Here is a 19,274-nt window from a genome sequence, read left to right on the forward strand (position 1 = left end):
ACACAATGCCAGGCACATTCAGTCAAAAATATACTCAGCCAGATACGCCCTGTCAGACACACATTGTAACTGTCTGTATCTGCATCTGTCAATATGTGTATCTCTATGCATCAGTGTGTTTGTGTGTGCATATGTGTCTTAGAGTGTGTATATGTATGAATGAATCGGTGTGTGTGTGTGTGTATTAGTGTTTGTGGGTCCACAGCTGTAATGTGAAGGTGATAAGGTATGGGCAATGCCATCGCAAAGTGACAATAAATATAATATGCATACATATACATTACATTTGGTAACACTCAAGTGTTAAGGCACACACATACATATGAGTACATATAGGATAATATATATTGTGTATGAGAGGATTGTAGAGTATGTTGGAGAAGTGTTACAAATTTAGAAATGTTATTTATTTGTCACACTGTTTTAATATCTGTAACTTCGTTATTTGGTAAATGATTACTTAAATTGTCCTGTTCATCCACAATTCTCACTTTTGTTTCCAAGAAATAATGTTCTTTCTATGCTTTTTATGCACACTGAAATAAAAATATACTTAAGTATTGTAACGGATCACCTTCTGTTGACGGATGCTCCTAGCGCTTCCTGAGGACTCCCAGCACTGCAGACGACACCACAACCACCGCAGACTCCACAACCGCCGTAGCTTAACTGGAGCCGCCCCGTCTTCCTACCACCCGGAATGAACCTCCAGCATTCAGGACCGTGTGGGAAAGACCTCTTCTTCAGGAGAGGGTATCAGGAACAAGAAATAAGTGATTAAAGCTCAAGGGAGTATGCAGAGCATAGCAATCCCCAGTGTGATATAGCAGTTCCCTCCAATAACGAGACAAGGCTACGTATTGGGGGTCAAGAAGAACTCTGGTTTAATGACAGGGACTCTGCTTTTATGCAGTGCTCCCCTGCAAGGGAGGCGCCCACAGGCCATTAGGTATTAACCAATCACATATCGGTTACATCCCACATATTCCCTCCCCTCTGCTTGGGAGATAATTGAGTTTCCTACTGTATCTACTCAATTATCTCCAAGCTAAAACTTATACATTTCTATAACTTCTAAAATATACATGTCACAAACATAACACATACATTTTCATAATCAATCCATTGAGGGGAACAATATATAAAAAAATGGCACGAATCAGACCAGGGGTTCAAAAGTTAGCAAAAGTATTTTTAAAACCCACTGCCAGCATGGCTTTCCGGCCCAAACCAGTTTCAGAGTCTTCTATCCTGGAGATATTTGAGAAGTAATCCAATTATCTCCAAGGACAGAGGCAAAACTCCATTAGCCACATGGCAGACAAAGGACAATAACAGACATAAAAATACATACTGTTCAATCGCCATGGAGCCAAAGTCTTTCATACAGTCTTTCAGTATACGGCTGGGCTCCATGGCATAGCTATCTGGGGTAGCATGGCTTTAACAGTCCACAGAAAAGGACAAATAAACCTGTCGGCAGGGAAAATAACAGGTTTGAACTGCAGGGCCATAGTCGCAGGGCAGGAGTCTAGCAATAAGTCCTCTCCAATGCCCAGTGGCAAATGGCAGTTTGTCACAGGTGTTATTTTCCAGGACACCTAAAATACTAGTGTTTTCTCTCTCCAAAAGGCTTGGTATTGAATTGGTTAAAGGAACACTATAACTATTTTATTTAATTGAAGTGGTTATGGGACCTGAAGTCCCCTGTCACCAGTACAGTGTTTGTTTAACAATAACAAATGTTATGGTGATGCCAGGCACCATAACTACCTAAGTGAGTTGAAGGTAAAGTGGTTATGAAGCCTAGAGTGTTCCTTTAAGATTTTTAAAGGGCTACTCAAAAAACAAACAGAAAAACTGTGTTTTCATAAAACATTGTTAATGGGTTAAAGTAACCCTTGCTGTGCTGCACCCCACCCTCTTCCCCAATTAAAATATAAATAAAATTAAGCTAAATCTTATCACAGTGCCAGTGCCAATACCTACAACCTGATGCTCCTGTACTAATTTTACTACCCCTTCATTTAGGACAGGCAGACGGGAAGATATAGATGTCATTGGATGCCTGTCACCAGCATGATGTGTGTACTGATATCAGACAACCAATATGCACAGAATTAACTTAACATTGATATTATGTTTCTGGTATGTATGACAGTTTAGCATTATAAGAGATTCATTTTTTTGTTTGTTATTATCCAGCTGTTCTCAACTCAGAGATTGTTTCTACAATTTATATATTTAGTAAGCAAACGTCTATTTCTGCTCCAGGGTTTTGAATTGTCTTTTTTTCTTCATTTAAACTTGAAAGAGGCCATTAATGATTAAGGGGGAGACTGGCTATTTAGCTTTAAAAGGTTAATCCAAGCACCATAACCACTGCAGTTCACTATAGTGATAATGCCAGGAATACCCTCGCTCCATTTCCTAGTAATCGGGCAAACCTATTTGCAATGGTTTTCCCTGTTACCTGGTTACCATCATGCATTGAGAGTCCTCTATGTCCTGTGACTTGCATTTGGTTTCTGCAGAGCTCCAAGCCATCCTCCTAGCCACTCATTAGCCAAGGTGGTCAAATGACTGCTCTCAGCCAGTGAATGCAACTCTGTATACAATTATGCACAGAATTGACATTAGCCAGCTGGAACTCTTGTTTCATTTAGTTAATGATGCACCAGTGATAGGGTTAAACACCATTTATTCAGGTTTTCATAGTGAAATAATGCACATACAGACTCCAGGCACTATGACCACTTCAAAACGCGAAAGTGTTAATGGTGCTTGGAGTAACCCTTTAAGCTCACAGATAATAGAATTTGCTAGTATTAATTTAGCTGATTACCCTGCACACTGTATAATAATAGTATTTTCAATTAGTCATTACGTCTTAAAGTGGAATTATCACATATTGATGAATAACAAAACAATAAAATCCCAGTGTGTGCATTCAAATGCATGATTCTATTTACAATGTTAACAATAAAATCAAAAAGAAAAAACATACAACCATCAAGCTTAAATGGCCCCACTATAAACTCTCACAACAGAAATTCTAAGCCTGAGTATTGAGTATCGAAGAAATGCGAAAATTACTTTAATGCAATCTGCCTGCATGTCTTCGGTGTTTAGCTAGAAGTATCACTTTTGGTTGTACAAGATAAAGAGAAAAAAACATTACAAATAAATACATAAATAAAATAAAAAGTATATAAATGCTTCTAATGTTATGGCTATCCTCTGTGATTGCATGTGTAATTAAGCATCCACTTAAGGGCACTCCTTAACCACAAATTATATGTAAAACATTCTCAGAGAGAAATACTGAGTATAGTAATCTTAAACAGTGTACCAGCAATATGCATGACATCAGATTTCAAAGCAGCATGTTCTGCTCAACTTAAAGACATACTCTAAGCACTTTAACAACTTCATCTTATTGAATATAAAATCCAAAATAACTGACACAACAAATAAAAAAAAAAATCCAAAAATCTTTTTTTATTACCAAAAAATCCAAATACGCTATAAAATTAATCAATTTTTGCCCATCCTCACATTACTTCACTTCTCTCGAGACTTGGCTATCAGAGTGCTTACTAGCCAACCAATCAGAGCACATATTGTATAGCATGGAGAATCTTCCCATGTGATGCAATAGCTGACATAGTGTGGGAAACCTTATATAAGAGTTTTCCCCCACTATGAGCACTCATTCTGTGGCGAGACCTCGTGGGGTGAAGATAGAAACATTTTATTGCCTCTCATTATTGGAAAGAATTTATTTTTTTGCAAAACAGGGTTGTTTTTTTCATTTTCATTAGTTGCATCAATTATTATGGATTTGGCTTTAAAAAAGACACGACAGAGAATTGCTAATGCATTCAGAATTTGGTCATTTTCTTTAGTGAATAGCCCAGCTAGAATTCCAGCTAGAATTCACAACAATGACCGAATGACCCTATTAGTTCTACAGTATGTTTTTTTTTTTTTTTTTTAGGATTCCTAAGCCATATACAGTATCTCACAAAAGATTTAATTATATATTTTCATGTGGTGACATGAAATAACTCAACACACAGCCATTATTGTCACAACCGTTGGCAACAAATGTGAGTACACGACTAAGTGGAAATGTCCAAATTGGGCCCCAAGTGTCAATATTTTGTGTGGCCACCATTATTTTCCAGCCCTGCCTTAACCCTCATGGGCATGGAGTTCACCAGAGCTTCTAAGGTTGCCACTGGAGTCCTCTTCCACTCCTCCATGACGATTACAGAGCTGGTGGATGTTAAAGACCTTGCGCTCCCCCACCTTCTGTTTGAGGATGCCCCACAGATGCTCAATATAGTTTAGGTCTGGAGACATGCTTGGCCAGTCCATCACCTTTACCTTCAGCTTCTTTATCAAGGCAGTGGTCATCTTGGAGGCGTGTTTGGGGTCGTTATCATGTTTGAATACTGCCTTGCGGCCCAGTCTCCGGAGAGAGGGGATCATGCTCTGCTTCAGTATGTCACAGTACATGTTGGCATTCATGGTTCCCTCAATTAACTGTCGCTCCCCAGTGCCGACAGCACTCATGCAGGCCCAGACCATGACACTCCCACCACCATGACACACTTGTCTTTGTACTCCTCACCTGGTTGCTGCGACACACGCTTGACACCATCTGAACCAAATAAGTTTATCTTGGTCTCATCTGATTGTCTTCAGCAAACTGTTTGCAGGCTTTCTTGTGCATCATCTTTAGAAAAGGCTTCCTTCTGGGATGACAGCCATGCAGACCAATTTGATGCAGTGTGCGGTGTATGGTCTGAGCACTGAGAGGCTGACCTCCCCACCCCTTCAACCTCTGCAGCATGCTAGCTGCACTCATATGCCTATTGTCCAAAGACAACCTCTGCATATGCACTGAGCATGTGCACTCAACTTCTTGGGTCGACCATGGCGAGGCCTGTTCTGTGTGGAACCTGTCTAGTGAAACATCTTTATGTAGAGCAAAAAGAGTTTATTTTTTTCAGATCCTCAGAGAGTTCTTTGCCATGAGGTGCCATGTTGAACTTCCAGTGACCAGTATGAGAGAGTGTGAGAGCGATAACACCAAATTTAACAAACCTGCTCCCCATTCACACCTGAGACCTTGTAACACTAACGAGACACATGACACCGGGGAGGGAAAATGGCTAATTGGGCCCAATTTGGACATTTCCACTTAGGGGTGTACTCACTTTTGTTGCCAACGGTTTAGACATTAATGGCTGTGTGTTGAGTTATTTTGAGGGGACAGCACATTTACACTGTTATACAGGCTGTATACTACTTTTCATTGTGGCAAAGTGTCATTTCTTCAGTGTTGTCACATGAAAAGATATAATAAAATATTTCCAAAAATGTGAGGGGTGTACCCACTTTTGTGAGATACTGTATATGCAAGTTATAGAGCAATTACTTTTATGTCACCCCCTTAAGCATAGTACGTGAGATAATTATTACAGAAACACATGATACATAAGATTGACTGGCATAAGCAAAAAGCTATCAAGACATTTGAAACGTAGAGGTTTATTTACTAATCGGAAAACGTTACTGAACTGAGTAACAAATTGTTACATTTTGGCTGAAATAAAAAAGCCTTGACTGTGAGAATTTTTCCAGTTTTTCAGTTTGTTTTTTTAGCCTAAATTTAGCAATTTGGTTTTCATTTCACTACAAATCAGCGTATAGTCCTCTTTTTTTGTAACAGGACAAACCGTAAAAATCTGAAAGTTCTTCTACTGAGGTCAGTACTGCTATTGCACTGCTTTACTGAAAGACTGTTTGTTTCATCAAAATACCGTAATCTAAAACAGTAATTCTCAGGCCATCTCTCCCCCGTGGTTGCCAAGGTGCCAGAGCCATGTTTGGTATTAAACAATTACACTCTCACTTCGCTGGAAACAGAGTGTAAACATGCTGTCGGCCTCATGTATTGATGTGCACGATGCTCATCTGGAATGATACACTAATGATGAACTGACTGAACAATATTTAGAGCCTCGATACACACACCATCATGGGCAAAAAAAGTCCCTCCAGAAAGTAGGGTGTGCGGCGTTTTTGTTTTCATGTGTCTCTTTTACATATTTTGTCATCTATTCATTTGACACTGTAGAAAATATGAATCCTTTATGTCTAAATTGTCGTCAGTAAGTAATGACTGCAAATTCTATGCTTATTGTTTCCCTGAAAAGTTTTTACTGTTGCAAACTAAGTGACGCTGGCTGCATTGAGCAGATATGTCCCTACCCACATCATGGTTAGTAGGGGCATAACAGAAAAAAATAAGTTCCCTATAGTTAGACTGGGATCGTGTGGACCCACATTGGATTTTATCATACTATATTTTTCACTTTTTATTGTGGTACTGGCCTGCCACCACACACTTAACAATCGCACTACCAAGGATTATTTTGTACTATTTGCATGCAGCCTTTGGACAGACTGAAATCCGGATACAATTCTAACTTGTTTGGAGCCACATTTGCAAAATCTCGACATTGTTAAATATTGTAAACAATGTCTGGATTTTCAGTCCAAAGACCCAATACAAATATGAATGGTTTTACCCCATTCTGTGTGGAAGCATTCAGGCTTTAGTGATTAGAACCTTGCTAGTTCTAATCCTGTAACAGTTGCATCAACTCTGTAGCCAAACTGCACAGCACCCATATGCCTCTTTTAGTGTCCAATGTGGATGTCTACCTTGGAAGAGGTACAAGAAAGGCCCAGTGCAGTATCATTTCAGGGGATCGTGGCCTAACAGAATAACTCATATTATCCTTGAGAGAGGGACTGTCATTCTAGCATTTAGTTGGGCTAAATTTTTGTTTTAACTCGTAACAGAATATTTTACATTTAATTTGCAGTCTTTGTTGAGCAACACCTCTCAAAGTATGCAAATGGTATAATGCTTGCAGTGCTGTGTACATGGTACATGCGCACATATGGTACTGCTGGAGAAAATGCCTAGCGCATATTCTCACATGGAATTCCTCCATTAGATGCCTGAGCAAACCGGAGGCATCATGAGTTCATTAATCTGCCCGTTTTTTATTTACCCCTTTTCTTCACCCCACTGAATTCTAAAATAGGGTTCATTATGGTGAAGGAATAAGGGATTGTCACTTCTCAGGAAGTGGCTGACCCTTTTTAAAGGGACACTTCAGACCGCTGAAGCACTTTAGATTACTGAAAAGCTTTATGTGTGAAGAGTGTTTTCACTTTTTTCATTCTGGAAAAAGTCTAGATTTCAATAGAAATTGGCACTTTTATACATTAACCTGGTTACATCCTCCTGGCTTCCAAGCAGACAACAGGTAGTGTTACTTCCTGGTTTAATTAGCTTATTTTCACTAAACTCAAGAGGCAGCAATTGTTTAGAGAACCGCTTGTAAACAAGTAAAAAGGAGACATTGAGTTTAATTGGGAAATCTGTGATTGGACAGCCACATAAAGTGTGGTCAGGGTTAAAAGGGGAGGGCTTGCAAAGACTGCATCAAGAAATCTGCAGGTTTTGCAAGCTGTTTGTAGATGTAAGTCCAACGAAAAATGACAATTAAATGCGTTCAAGTTTTCATTTGGCGTATATCTATTAAACTCTGATGTTTATTTATGTTGTATTTGAGCAGTGGAGTGTCCCTTTATGTAACTCACATGACCAATCCACCATCACATCTAAGTTTGCTGTTAAAGTGCCTAAATGAGCACTCTAGGACGTTCACTATATGACATTGTAATTATTCCTTGCTAATCTGGGGATTGGGCAGCCTGTTAATGGGCCCCCAGTAGCATGTCAGTATGTCAATATGATGGCTGCCTTGTGTGCAGTGAAAAACACAGATAACTTAGCATTTAAAATCAGAATAGTAAAAAGGAGACAAAGCCTTTTTTTCAATTTTAAATGCACAGTACTTTGTATGCATGCACCTGTTCTATATGTAGTTCTCCTGTCCTGTCAGTAAGAAATGTGGGAACACAGTGCCCGTTCAAAATATAGTAAGGGAACAACTGCACTAAGCCCCTGGATAATAAAAAAAAAAAAACACAAAGCTGCATTTGTTATCTATACATTTTGTGCATGACATATTCAAGTGTTTTATGTTTTTTTTTATTATTTTACATCATAGGTATTTTATGAATTCATACATTTTATAAATAAAATAAATCATCAAAGATTATTGGTAGTAAATGAAAAACCTTAGAGTGGCACTGTCATTTTAACGTTTTAGTTGTTCATACGAGTATAGTTTAAAGCGCGGCTGAAGGGGTAAAAACCCCTTCAGTCACTTACCTGAATCCAGCACCGATGTCCCTCTGTGCTGGACCAGGTTCCACCCATGCTCCTCCCCTGCCGACATCAGCCAGCCGGGGTGACCTTATGCGCATGCTCGGCAATGGCCGCGCTCGCATTAGGATTTTTCCAAACTAGAGCATCATTCAATGCTTTCCTATAAGGAAAAATCTGATGCTGGAGGTCTTCATGCAGAGCATGAGGACGTACAGCATCAGTTAACAGACCAAAGGTCCATTTGGATTCCGGAAGTCCCTCTAGTGGCTGTTTGGTAGACAGCCACTAGAGGAGTTGTTAAACCTCAGAGGTAATTATGCAATAATTACCACTGTAGGGTTAAGGAACATGAGACATTGCACCCAGACCACTTCAATGAGCTGAAGGGGTCTGGGTGCCTACAGTGTCCCTTTAATAAAAACCTGTAATTATTGAAATGCCAACACAAGGAGAATATTTAATATAGGTACTCTATATTAAGTTTGTGCTGATTTTTGACAAAATGTTTCAAGGGGCGGATGCGCATGAGATTATATCAGAAGAGAGAGAGTTGCAGGTACATTTATCTCCCTTTCACTCTGCCTTCAGGCCTCACTATGTAAGTGGACAGGTTATTCTGGGTGATCTTTGTAAAAAAAATGCAAAGACCGTGACAGTCTGTGAGAGTTTCACTTTAATGTCTACTTCATAACAGGAATGACTTGAGCAGGCTGGTTTGTATTTCAGCATAATGTTTCTAATAGTTTAATAACATTATAGAATTGTATCACAATGTCTCTAATTGTATCTTAATGGCATCTAAGCATAATATTTAGTGCATGAAAACATAGATCCGGTGCCATTGCAATGCAATGCTCTTTGTGGGTCATTGCATTGATCACTGACAAACACATTTGTCGTTCATTATAATGATGTGACCAGGGGCAGTCCGTAATCACATGCAAACACACAAGACCAATATTTATACACATGTATCTTAACAGTCTAGTCATATGTCATGAAAGGCATATTATTTGCAACCCTTTCACGTCAGGTAAATAGTGCTTCCTTAAAGGACCACTTAATGCTTCCAGGTCATTTCATCTTTGCCTGTATTATTGTACCTTGCCATATAAAATATTGTAGTTTTGTAGAAAATGTACTGTTTACATTGCAGAGCTAAACACACCTCTAGTAGCTGTCTTCGTTACATCCACTAGAGGCACGTCCTATGTAACAACTGAATGGAACATGGTCATGTCACCAAATGCAGTCCATCAACATTGAATGTAATGCTTTTTCTATGAGAAGCATTTGAAGGGATTCGCATGCAGCGCTTACGGTGAATATGCATCTCACCCACAGCGCTACTCTATGGGAGGCCAAGTGGGCAGCGGCACAGAGGGAGACTCAGCGCTGGAAAACGGTAAGTCAAAATTTGAGGAATTTGCAATGCGCATGGGGAGGGAGAGCCTAAATCTAATTAGGTACTAGGCGCAGGCATAGGCAACCTTTGGCACTCCAGATGTTTTGGACTTCACCTCCCAGTATGCTTTGCCAGCATTGTGGGTGTAAGAGATTTATGGGGGATGTAGTCCACAACATCTGGAGTGCCCAAGGTTGCCTATCCCTGTACTAGGGCATTTTAGGTTTGTATTCCTAACGCAATAGTATTCCTTGTAAACATTGCAAAACAAGTGTGCCAATCATTCAATGCTTCATTGGTGGAAACGGATTTGCAGTCAGTGACAGGATTTTCAGTTTAAAGTAACGTTTAGAAATTCATAAAATGCATCATCTAGACAGCAATGTTTTAATGCAGTCCTGCGTCATATTTTTCATAGGAATCCTCAGTTAAAGAGTACATCTGGTCACCATTCTATAAACTTATTAGATTTGTTGAGTTCTTGTACAGTTCGGCAGCAGACTCAGCTCTACCATTGCTGTTTGCAGAATAATCGTACTGCTAACTGAATAGAGGCTGCCAGATTATGCTCGTGGTATGAGTACATCAAGCCTTGCTGTAGAACTCTGGCATATTGAAATTACCCAGTGTTTGGCACAGTGCAAGCAAATGTAATTACATCTTTGTTTTGTTTTTGCTGGCAACTTGTCTCTGGTGTCTGCCATAAGTGAAAGATCAGAGGACAAAAGAGGGAAAGGGCTAAAGGGAGGATACTGTATGTGTGTATAGGGAGGCTGTTAGTGAGGTTGCATGTTTGGGGGGTGGATAGGCTACCCGTAGCATTGGCTATGCCTATATGGCAGGAGGCCATAGATTTTATGTGGGGGGTAGCTGAATGTAAGGATTCTGCTTGTGGGGTTCCATATGTAGGTTTGCATGTGAGGAGGTTGCTTAAGCAGTTGCATTTGGAGGGAGACTTCTTGTGGGGTTGTGTTTCTGTAGATGGGTCTGTTTACAATGTAGTGTATTTGGAGAGGCCTATTAGTGGTTTAGTGTGGGGGAATAGGGGCTGCAGGGTATGTGTGGAGGATAGAGGCTGCAGGGTATGTGTGGAGGATAGAGGCTGCAGGGTATGTGTGGAGGATAGAGGCTGCAGGGTATGTGTGGAGGATAGAGGCTGCAGGGTATGTGTGGAGGATAGAGGCTGTAGGGTATGTGTGGAGGATAGAGGCTGTAGGGTATGTGTGGAGGATAGAGGCTGCAGGGTACGTGTGGAGGATAGAGGCTGCAGGGTATGTGTGCAGGATAGAGGCTGCAGGGTATGTGTGGAGGATAGAGGCTGCAGGGTATGTGTGAAGGATAGAGGCTGTAGTATGTGAAGGTGATAGAGGCTGTAGTACATGACTCGACATATCCCCACTGTGCAGCACTGGACTAGGAACCGGCTCTAGTCTGAGTGGCCACTAGACGTTTTACTAGGCAGCAATGTAAACACTGCCATTTCTCTAAAAAAAAGGCAGTGTTCACATTGAAAAGCCTGCAGGGACAGAAGTAGTTTTACCAGAAAAAACTACATTAAGCTGTAGTGGTCTGGTGACTATAGTGTTTCTTTAGGAATTATATTTTCATTGTTTAAAATGAAACTGTTGGTTTTTAAAAAAATCTGGCTCCTAACTTTTTTTAACTGGCTCCTAGATTCCAAGCACATTTGTCCAACCATGCTGTGGGCTGCTTGTATGAAATGGAAATGTTCTACATTTCAACGCATAAGGGACAGGATCAAGGCAAAAAAACTTTTTCACAAGATACATTTTTTTTGCGGCTTAGAGAGTCCCTTTAATTAAAAATGGTGGTTTCAATGTGTAAACTCTTCAATGATCACAGGCAGTACTTTCAAGCCCAGCTCCACAGATTTCATAACTCATAAGCATTCAACAAACAAAGGCAATCTGGCACTGTGCAACTAAATCCACTGGATAATCATTAACCCTGACTATCTAAATCTACGGAGCTGCGCTTGTGGCCAGAATGCTATCACACTGTGCGATATAATGCACTGCAGAGAGAACTTGTAATTGCAAGTATGACTCCTTGTGATGTCTTCTATTAGTAAAAGGCTGAACTCTGTATAAAAAAAAAAAAAAAAAACTCTAAAAAAAATCCAAATGATATGCTTACTGCATTCCAGAAAGATAATGCAGCAGGCTGGGCACAATCTCCTGCAGTCTCTCAAGGTCTGATGTAATACCAAATAAATGAATGAACACAGAATAATATTTTGACCCCACTGAGGTTGATGACAGAATATAGCACCATTACAATTCCTGGTCACAGACACTGGGGATGCCAAATTGGCAGATTTCTGAATTCTCAAATCCATCAGACAGAACTGGAAGTAATGCCTGGCAGTATATGGGAATCATATTCTCCTGGTGTAAAATCAATAAACTAATTATAACCAGAATTCCAAATGAACCACGCTGATAGCATTTTTCAATATAACCAGAGCTGTGCAATATTGGAAGGCAATTGCTAATTCTAGGCTCGAATAGAAAAAACAGGAAAATATAAATTCAGCTACTTTGGTCTGAAATGTGCAATCCCCTTATCAATTCTCCAAAATACAAACCCCATAGTGACACCTCCATAACCCTTGCAATAATATGTAGTAGTTATAGTGCTTTAAACACTCATTTCAATTTTAGCTGTTATTCATTTGTTGCTTCTACTTCCTGGTCTTCCTATAACATTTACTCTTAAGAAGTTGGTGATAATTAACAAGATCAAGCTGTTTTTGCAAAATTCATTTAACCCCTTAAGGACACATTCCAGAAGTTTGGTCCTTAAGGGGTTAAATATAAGATTATTCATATACTGTATAATAATGTATTATATGATGGGTCTGATATTTGAACGAGCAAATCATGTATTTAAACTCCTAATTGGACATTGGGTGATGTCATTAGTGTTTGTTTTACATAATGTGTGGTTTGAATGACACCACTCAGAATGGTGACTCCTAACCTCAAGGCAAGGTCACAATTATCCCAGTCTGCCTGAGATTTTTGGATGTTACACGCCCACTAGGTACTAGCTGCTATTTGCAGCTCATGCCCTTTTAATTTCCTCTTTCTCTTCTGAACTCTATGTCAGGAAAGAAGTTGAGGCAGGCATCCCAACTGTCCCAATTTCGGCAGGACCTTCACGATTTTCAGGTCCTGTCGCACCATCCCACCTTATTTCCCTGGTGTCCAGCTTTTGGGGAAACCTTGGAACAGTTCCCAACAATTATAGAGAGAACACATCATTAGATGCACTCTCCAATGCGTCTGAAGCAATATCAGGGCACTAGGACCATGCAGGGAGCTCTGAAACAGCTTTCCCTACAGAATCTGCTCTCAGTGAGTTGGCTGAATAATGGAACTGCCAGAAATTTAGGCGGACCTGCACCCTTTGCAGGAGTTGGTGATGCAATCCAATCACTGGTCCGCTTGCTTACCCTACTGCCAATGGCATCCAAATTCTCAACACAACTCTATCTCCTCAGCTCCTCTGCCAGCACATTCGCCACCAGGAAAGGGGACTAAATTCATAATGGCAGCAAAATTATAGCAGTTGCTCCCTGGGTACATAACACCCACCAATCTAAAACACAAAGTTAGGTTTCCTTTAATCCCGGTTCTGTCTTAAAGGAACACTATAGGCATCCAAACCACTTTAGCTCATTGAAGTGGTCTGGGTGCAGTGTCCCCGGGCTCTTAACCCTGCATAGGTATTTATTGCAGTTTTTAACAAACTGCAATAATTACCTTTGAGGGTTAACTTCACCTCTAGTGGCAGTCTGCAAGAAAGCTACTAGATGGACGTCCGGGTCGTTAGGAGCTGGAATCAGGTAAGTGACAGAAGGGGTTTATAATGGACAGAGAGGGGCATTATAGGGAGCTATAGTGCCAGGAAAACAAATGTGTATAGTTTCCCTTTAAGGGAATTTAAAAATGAAATAACAGCGAAACATATCTTAAGAGAAATGAATGCCATCGTGAAGTTCTGATGAAATTCTTCAACCTTTTGACATTTGGTCTTGTGATTGATTACAATGTCTCCAGAATCTTCAAAGCTTTATTTTCCCATAATGCCTATCTCACCATTATACATCCTGTACATAATAGCATATAATATGAAAAGATCTCACGAACTCTCACAGTATAACTATTTAAGGAAGACTTAGAAAATTGATCATTCATTAATCTGTACTATTTCTTTGTAGTGCATGTGATTTTTCTGTTAAATAGCTTGATTTGACTTATTCCCATGCTATAACCAAGGTAGTGGTAAAACTAAACACAACACTAATCAGAAGCAAAACATTTTATTGGTAAATGCAGCACAATTTCCTTCACATGAAATGCCTAAACTGCTGATTGCAACATTTTTGGAAACAAGTTTTTGTCACATTGTTCTCATATGACTTAATTCTAAGCATGTCCCATTGGCTCTGACCACACCTCAGATTGTTATTCAAATTGTATGTTTTCTGAGTAAACTGGGTTTGTTGTGATGTTCACTAATCTAATAGCTTAATGCTGATACAGTCAAACACGCTACTAATGAGTATATTCACTGGATATTCGTTTTGCTACAAAATGCAATTTGTCCAAATTTGGTGCCAATTGGGAGAACAAACAAATTCCTATTACTGAACCACCACATAGACTAATCACGAAAATAACTACTCACACAAAGGAATGAGCATGTTTGTTGATTCATGATTCAAAATTCTGCTCACGGCACCAAAAAAGAGAAGGTTGATGGGAAGAAGATGATTGATGGCGAGAGGACAGCCATTACATGTTGACTTGATCCACAGATTAAGCAACAAGTGAGCAACAGAGGGAGAAACAAGAAGCAGATAAAAATAATAAAAAAAAATCGATATTTAGATATTCTACAAGTACATTTAATAAATATTGGTAACTTTTTCTCACTTGATCTGTGAATTAACGAATTACTGTTGTGCATGTCCTGCGTATCTCAGGTTAGACTTTGGGAAGCCCCCCATGGGCTATTCACACAGTCGGGAGATTTATCCTGTTTGGTCTCACCACAAGCTTTTTGCACGTAGCCATATGCGCTCAGAGAGACTTTGACTTCTAGACCAGAACTGCTGCCATTCTGATGACACCCTAATGGTCAAAACTGTCTGGTTTCTGGTGATTGGACCTTTTGGATTATATCCCATGCTTTGGTTTAAAAAAGTTGTGTTTAAAAAGGAGCCCATAGCTAAGGGTACCAGCAGAGATGCAGTTTGAAGTCTGAAACATGATGCCTGTCGATGCTAATTTCATGTCAGCTGGGAACTCTAGGATAGTGAGGGAAACATTATTTCTTGAGTTTCTCTATCCAAGGAGAACTTCCCAAAGTCCAACTTAAGATATGTGAGAAATAGATGGACGGACACAGACAGACAGACAGACATGGATGGACTGACAGATAGATAGAATAGATAGATAGATGCATAGATAGATAGATCGAATAGATATGGATAGATAGAATTAATATATTTTCAAGTGTTGGTTTTGCATGTCAGTCGCTGCATTATTCTTCCAGACATATTCACTATGACTGCCTGATATTTGTTTTATTGAAGCTGCACTGCCATATCTTTTTTTTTTTCAGTTTTCCAAAACCTACAAAGTGCAACACCGCTTTCAACCTAGGAAGCAGGAATGAAAGCTATTGGTTTAGTATAATGTCAGTTCTGTACTATTCCTGAGAACATCATCCTGGTGCTTAAAAAGACACTAAAATGCAACACCCACGTCACTTGGTACATTAGATAAGTTATACATATCATATGTATCAAACCGATTGCAATATGTGACCATTTCTGATAGCGCCTCCCTTTCTCTCGTGTGGTGTTCCCCAAGGCTCCATACTCAGCCTCCTACTATTCACATTACTTATAAATAATCTACCAAACGTCTGCAAAGCCTCAACTGTACACATGTACGCAGCAGACGACACTGTAATCTTCACTCCAGGACCAGTTTGCAGAGGTATAAAAGAGCATTGCGGTTAACAAACTCTTCCTAAACACTGACAAAACTGTCACCATGATCTTTGGAACTGTACCTAAATTATATAAATTACAAAATCCCCAAATATGTACCATAACAAATTTAAATAGCACGCTGATCACAGTATGTTCTTTCATATATCTAGGTATGTTGCTAGACCCCAAACTATCCTTTGGCCTTCACATTGAAAAAATCTCTCAAAACGTTATCCAAAACTAGATGCCCTGTACAGAAACAAATCCTGCCTAAGCCCTACAGTAAGGAAACAGATAGTGCAACAAATGCTAATGCCAGTCATAGATTATGGGGATGTAGTGTATGCTCCTGCATTGCAAACCCACAGAACTAAACTGGCTGTCGCTGGAATCCCGTCGCACTCTTCAACTTTTCAGCCTTGTGCATAAGAGCATTTATGGGAAGCTCCCACCCTACCTGAGTAGAATGCTCTCCCCCAGCTGTTCCCACCTCCTATAACCTCTGATCCAGTACTAGCACAATATTTAGCATACCGCAATACAAAAATATAGTGGCTCAACCCTCATTTTCCTACAGGGCACTGCAATTATGGAATTACTTTAGGGAGACAGTCAAATCTTTGTTCAATCTAAAATCTGTTGAGATCTATGGCAACATACCTCAATACAGAATGCACCTGTCATGGTTGAATATATGTATTACCTATTATGTGTTAAAGGGACACTATAGTCACCAAAACAACTTTAGCTCAAAAAAAAAGTTTTGGTGTATAGATCATGCTCACTGCTCAATTCTCTGTCATTTAGGAGTGAAACAGGCAGTACACTTACTACTTTACATTGTAGCAGGGTGTCATTTCTTCGGTGTTGTCACATGAAAAGATATAATAAAATATTTACAAAAATGTGAGGAGTGTACTCACTTTTGTGAGATACTGTAACTGCCTTATATAATTTTCCAAATTCTGCTATTAGGCCTTAAATTTTAATTTCTCACTTAAGTGAATACCCATAAAGTGTCTTTTCATTTACGTGAAGAAATGAATGAGTATCACTCACTGAGGGCTTCCATTCACATTGAGTATAGCATTTTTAGCAGGCATGAAGTCACCATTTGCTCAGTTCAGCAAGATGACTCCTCTCTAATTTACTGCTATCTCAGTGTCTCACCACTTCCTCTAGGAAGAAGAAGCCTATGATAGGGGGTTTTATTCACAAAACTGAAAAAGTAGTGAACTGAAAACGGAATTACAATATTTAGGCAACAGTAGCTGATTTAAAGGAATATATAGCTATTGTAGCCAACAATGTGCTTGCAGATCATTACAATGGGGTTCGGTCAGTAAACCCTTAGCGGTTGCAACTGGGGTGCAAGCGTTTTTTTTGTTTTTTTTGTGTATTGTTTTGTTTTCATAACATGCACTTTGCATCATGTGTTCTGGATAAATTTGACGAATGCTCATTCTGATCCATTCCTGCGTGTTCGGTGCCTGGTTATTGCTTTTGGTAATATTAAAGACTCAATCAGGTTCTTGCTTTATGACACACCCAACCCCAGTAATTCTGGAGAATATGGCAGGGGTAGATCTGTTATTATAGGAATACATGACATGTGACTTAAAACAAGAATCTGTTCAACTTCTCCTTTCAAACACCATCACCTCTAAATCTAATAGTCACTGGATCCCCTGGGTTATATGCCCCAAACAGCACTAAGATGGACTAACATGACCCCCATGAAATGTGTGAACTAGATCCCCCCTTAGGCTCTCTGATTATCATGGGGAATGTAACTCACAAGCTTCTGATCCATCGTAAAACAGGCTGCAAACATACAAAAGGTCCATACATCATTGTAATGCAATGCACAAAGGCAAAAAAGGGGTTAATGCCATAATCAGTATGAACAGGAAGTAAGTTAGTTACTATCACACACTACAAATACAATAACTATGTAACAAGATATACCCTGTCCTCCTGGATTTCAAATACTCTAATAATAATAATAATAATAAATAAATGTGTTTGCATAGAACGTTATAAAGTAGTATGTCTATAATCAATGCCATTTACTGAAGGCGAACAGTGCAGGCACTAGGAAGGATGACAATGACATTTTGGGGAAGGGGCAGCAGTTATAACGCTTGATAGAAATAACTGGCAGCCTGAGAGGGGAACTTGACAGCAGTGATGGGTGAGGAAGTAGGAAGATGGCAGGTAAGTGGCCAGCTGAGCATCTCTTCACAGATCAGCTCAGTAAGTCAGGGTGTGGCTACCACCATCAGCAACAACAAAGCTGTGTAAAGTGCATAAGGAGTGTTACCCCGCCAGGGATCACAGGACAAGATGCTGTCCAGCTCCTGTACCCAGTGGGATCATCACAAGACCTCGATGGGGAAAAAGAATACACTGTATCTCCCCCACTGACACCAGACAATTCTAAGAGATCTCAGCCCTGAGTTCTGAATAACTGACATAGAATGTTAGCAAACTTCCTGTACACTCATCTTCTGGCCACATGTCAGCCCAGGGGCAGGAGGGTCGCTATGCAACTCACTGATACCCCGAGGAATTGGGGCAATACAACAGGGAATGTTCATCAAACGGATCAGCTAGGGAAATGCCCTTTAGTGGTGGACTCTAAAGCCCATCAGCAACAGCCAGCTCCTAGTGATGGTAGGGGAAGTTCAGCATGAGCTGGAGGGCTGTATTTAAACAAATGGTAGGGTGTAGATCCCCGACATTGGGTGCCCTATAAAACGCTGGTAAAAGGAGGAGGTGAGGGGAGATGTTTGTACATACCATGATAACGGAGCTCCTGACAGCCTCGGACACGCTCTGTCTCAGCTCTGCGGCAGTCCCAGGCTTACTCAGCCTTTTGGTGAATTTTCTGACCTCCGACATTGTTTTGGCTTTTCTTGGCTAGTCAGTTACACTGGACAAGTCCCCACGTCCCCTCCCCAGTGGCAGTGAGAGGGGGCAATCTGTCTGTGTGTGACACTGTGCTCTCTGTGCAGCTCCCAGAGATACTGCTCCTCCTCCTCCTGCTGTATGATATGGGCTGTGTGAACTAGGTTGTTGTATGCTATGGGCTGTGTGAGCTGGGCTGCTGTATGCTATGGATGGACTGTGTGAGCTGGGCTGCTGTATGCTATGGGCTGTGTGAGCTGGGCTGCTGTATGTTATGGGCTGTGTGAGCTGGGCTGCTGTATGCTATGGATGGACTGTGTGAGCTGGGCTGCTGTATGCTATGGGCTGTGTGAGCTGGGCTGCTCTATGTTATGGGCTGTGTGAGCTGGGCTGCTGTATGCTATGGATGGACTGTGTGAGCTGGGCTGCTGTATGCTATGGGCTGTATGAGCTGGGCTGCTGTATGCTATGGATGGACTGTGTGAGTTGGGCTGCTGTATTCTATGGGCTGTGTGAGCTGGGCTGCTGTATTCTATGGGCTGTGTGAGGTGGGCTGCTGTATGCTATGGGCTGTGTGAGTTGGGCTGCTGTATGCTATGGGC

At 40.5% G+C, this 19,274-nt stretch overlaps 1 protein-coding gene across 1 annotated transcript in view; it reads right to left on the reverse strand.

Annotated features, from left to right (window-relative positions):
• DOCK11 (dedicator of cytokinesis 11) overlaps positions 1-18,772 on the reverse strand; it is a 293,614-nt gene extending 274,842 nt beyond the window's left edge. The window contains exon 1 of the mRNA XM_063432045.1: positions 18,565-18,772. Within this exon, the coding sequence (XP_063288115.1) occupies positions 18,565-18,666 (102 nt within the window). The 5' untranslated portion in view covers positions 18,667-18,772. The remainder of the gene's footprint in view (positions 1-18,564) is intronic.
• Positions 18,773-19,274: the final 502 nt, after the last annotated feature.

The sequence above is a fragment of the Pelobates fuscus genome, chromosome 9, assembly GCF_036172605.1.
Source record: "Pelobates fuscus isolate aPelFus1 chromosome 9, aPelFus1.pri, whole genome shotgun sequence".
NCBI classification, from domain to species: Eukaryota; Metazoa; Chordata; class Amphibia; order Anura; family Pelobatidae; genus Pelobates; species Pelobates fuscus.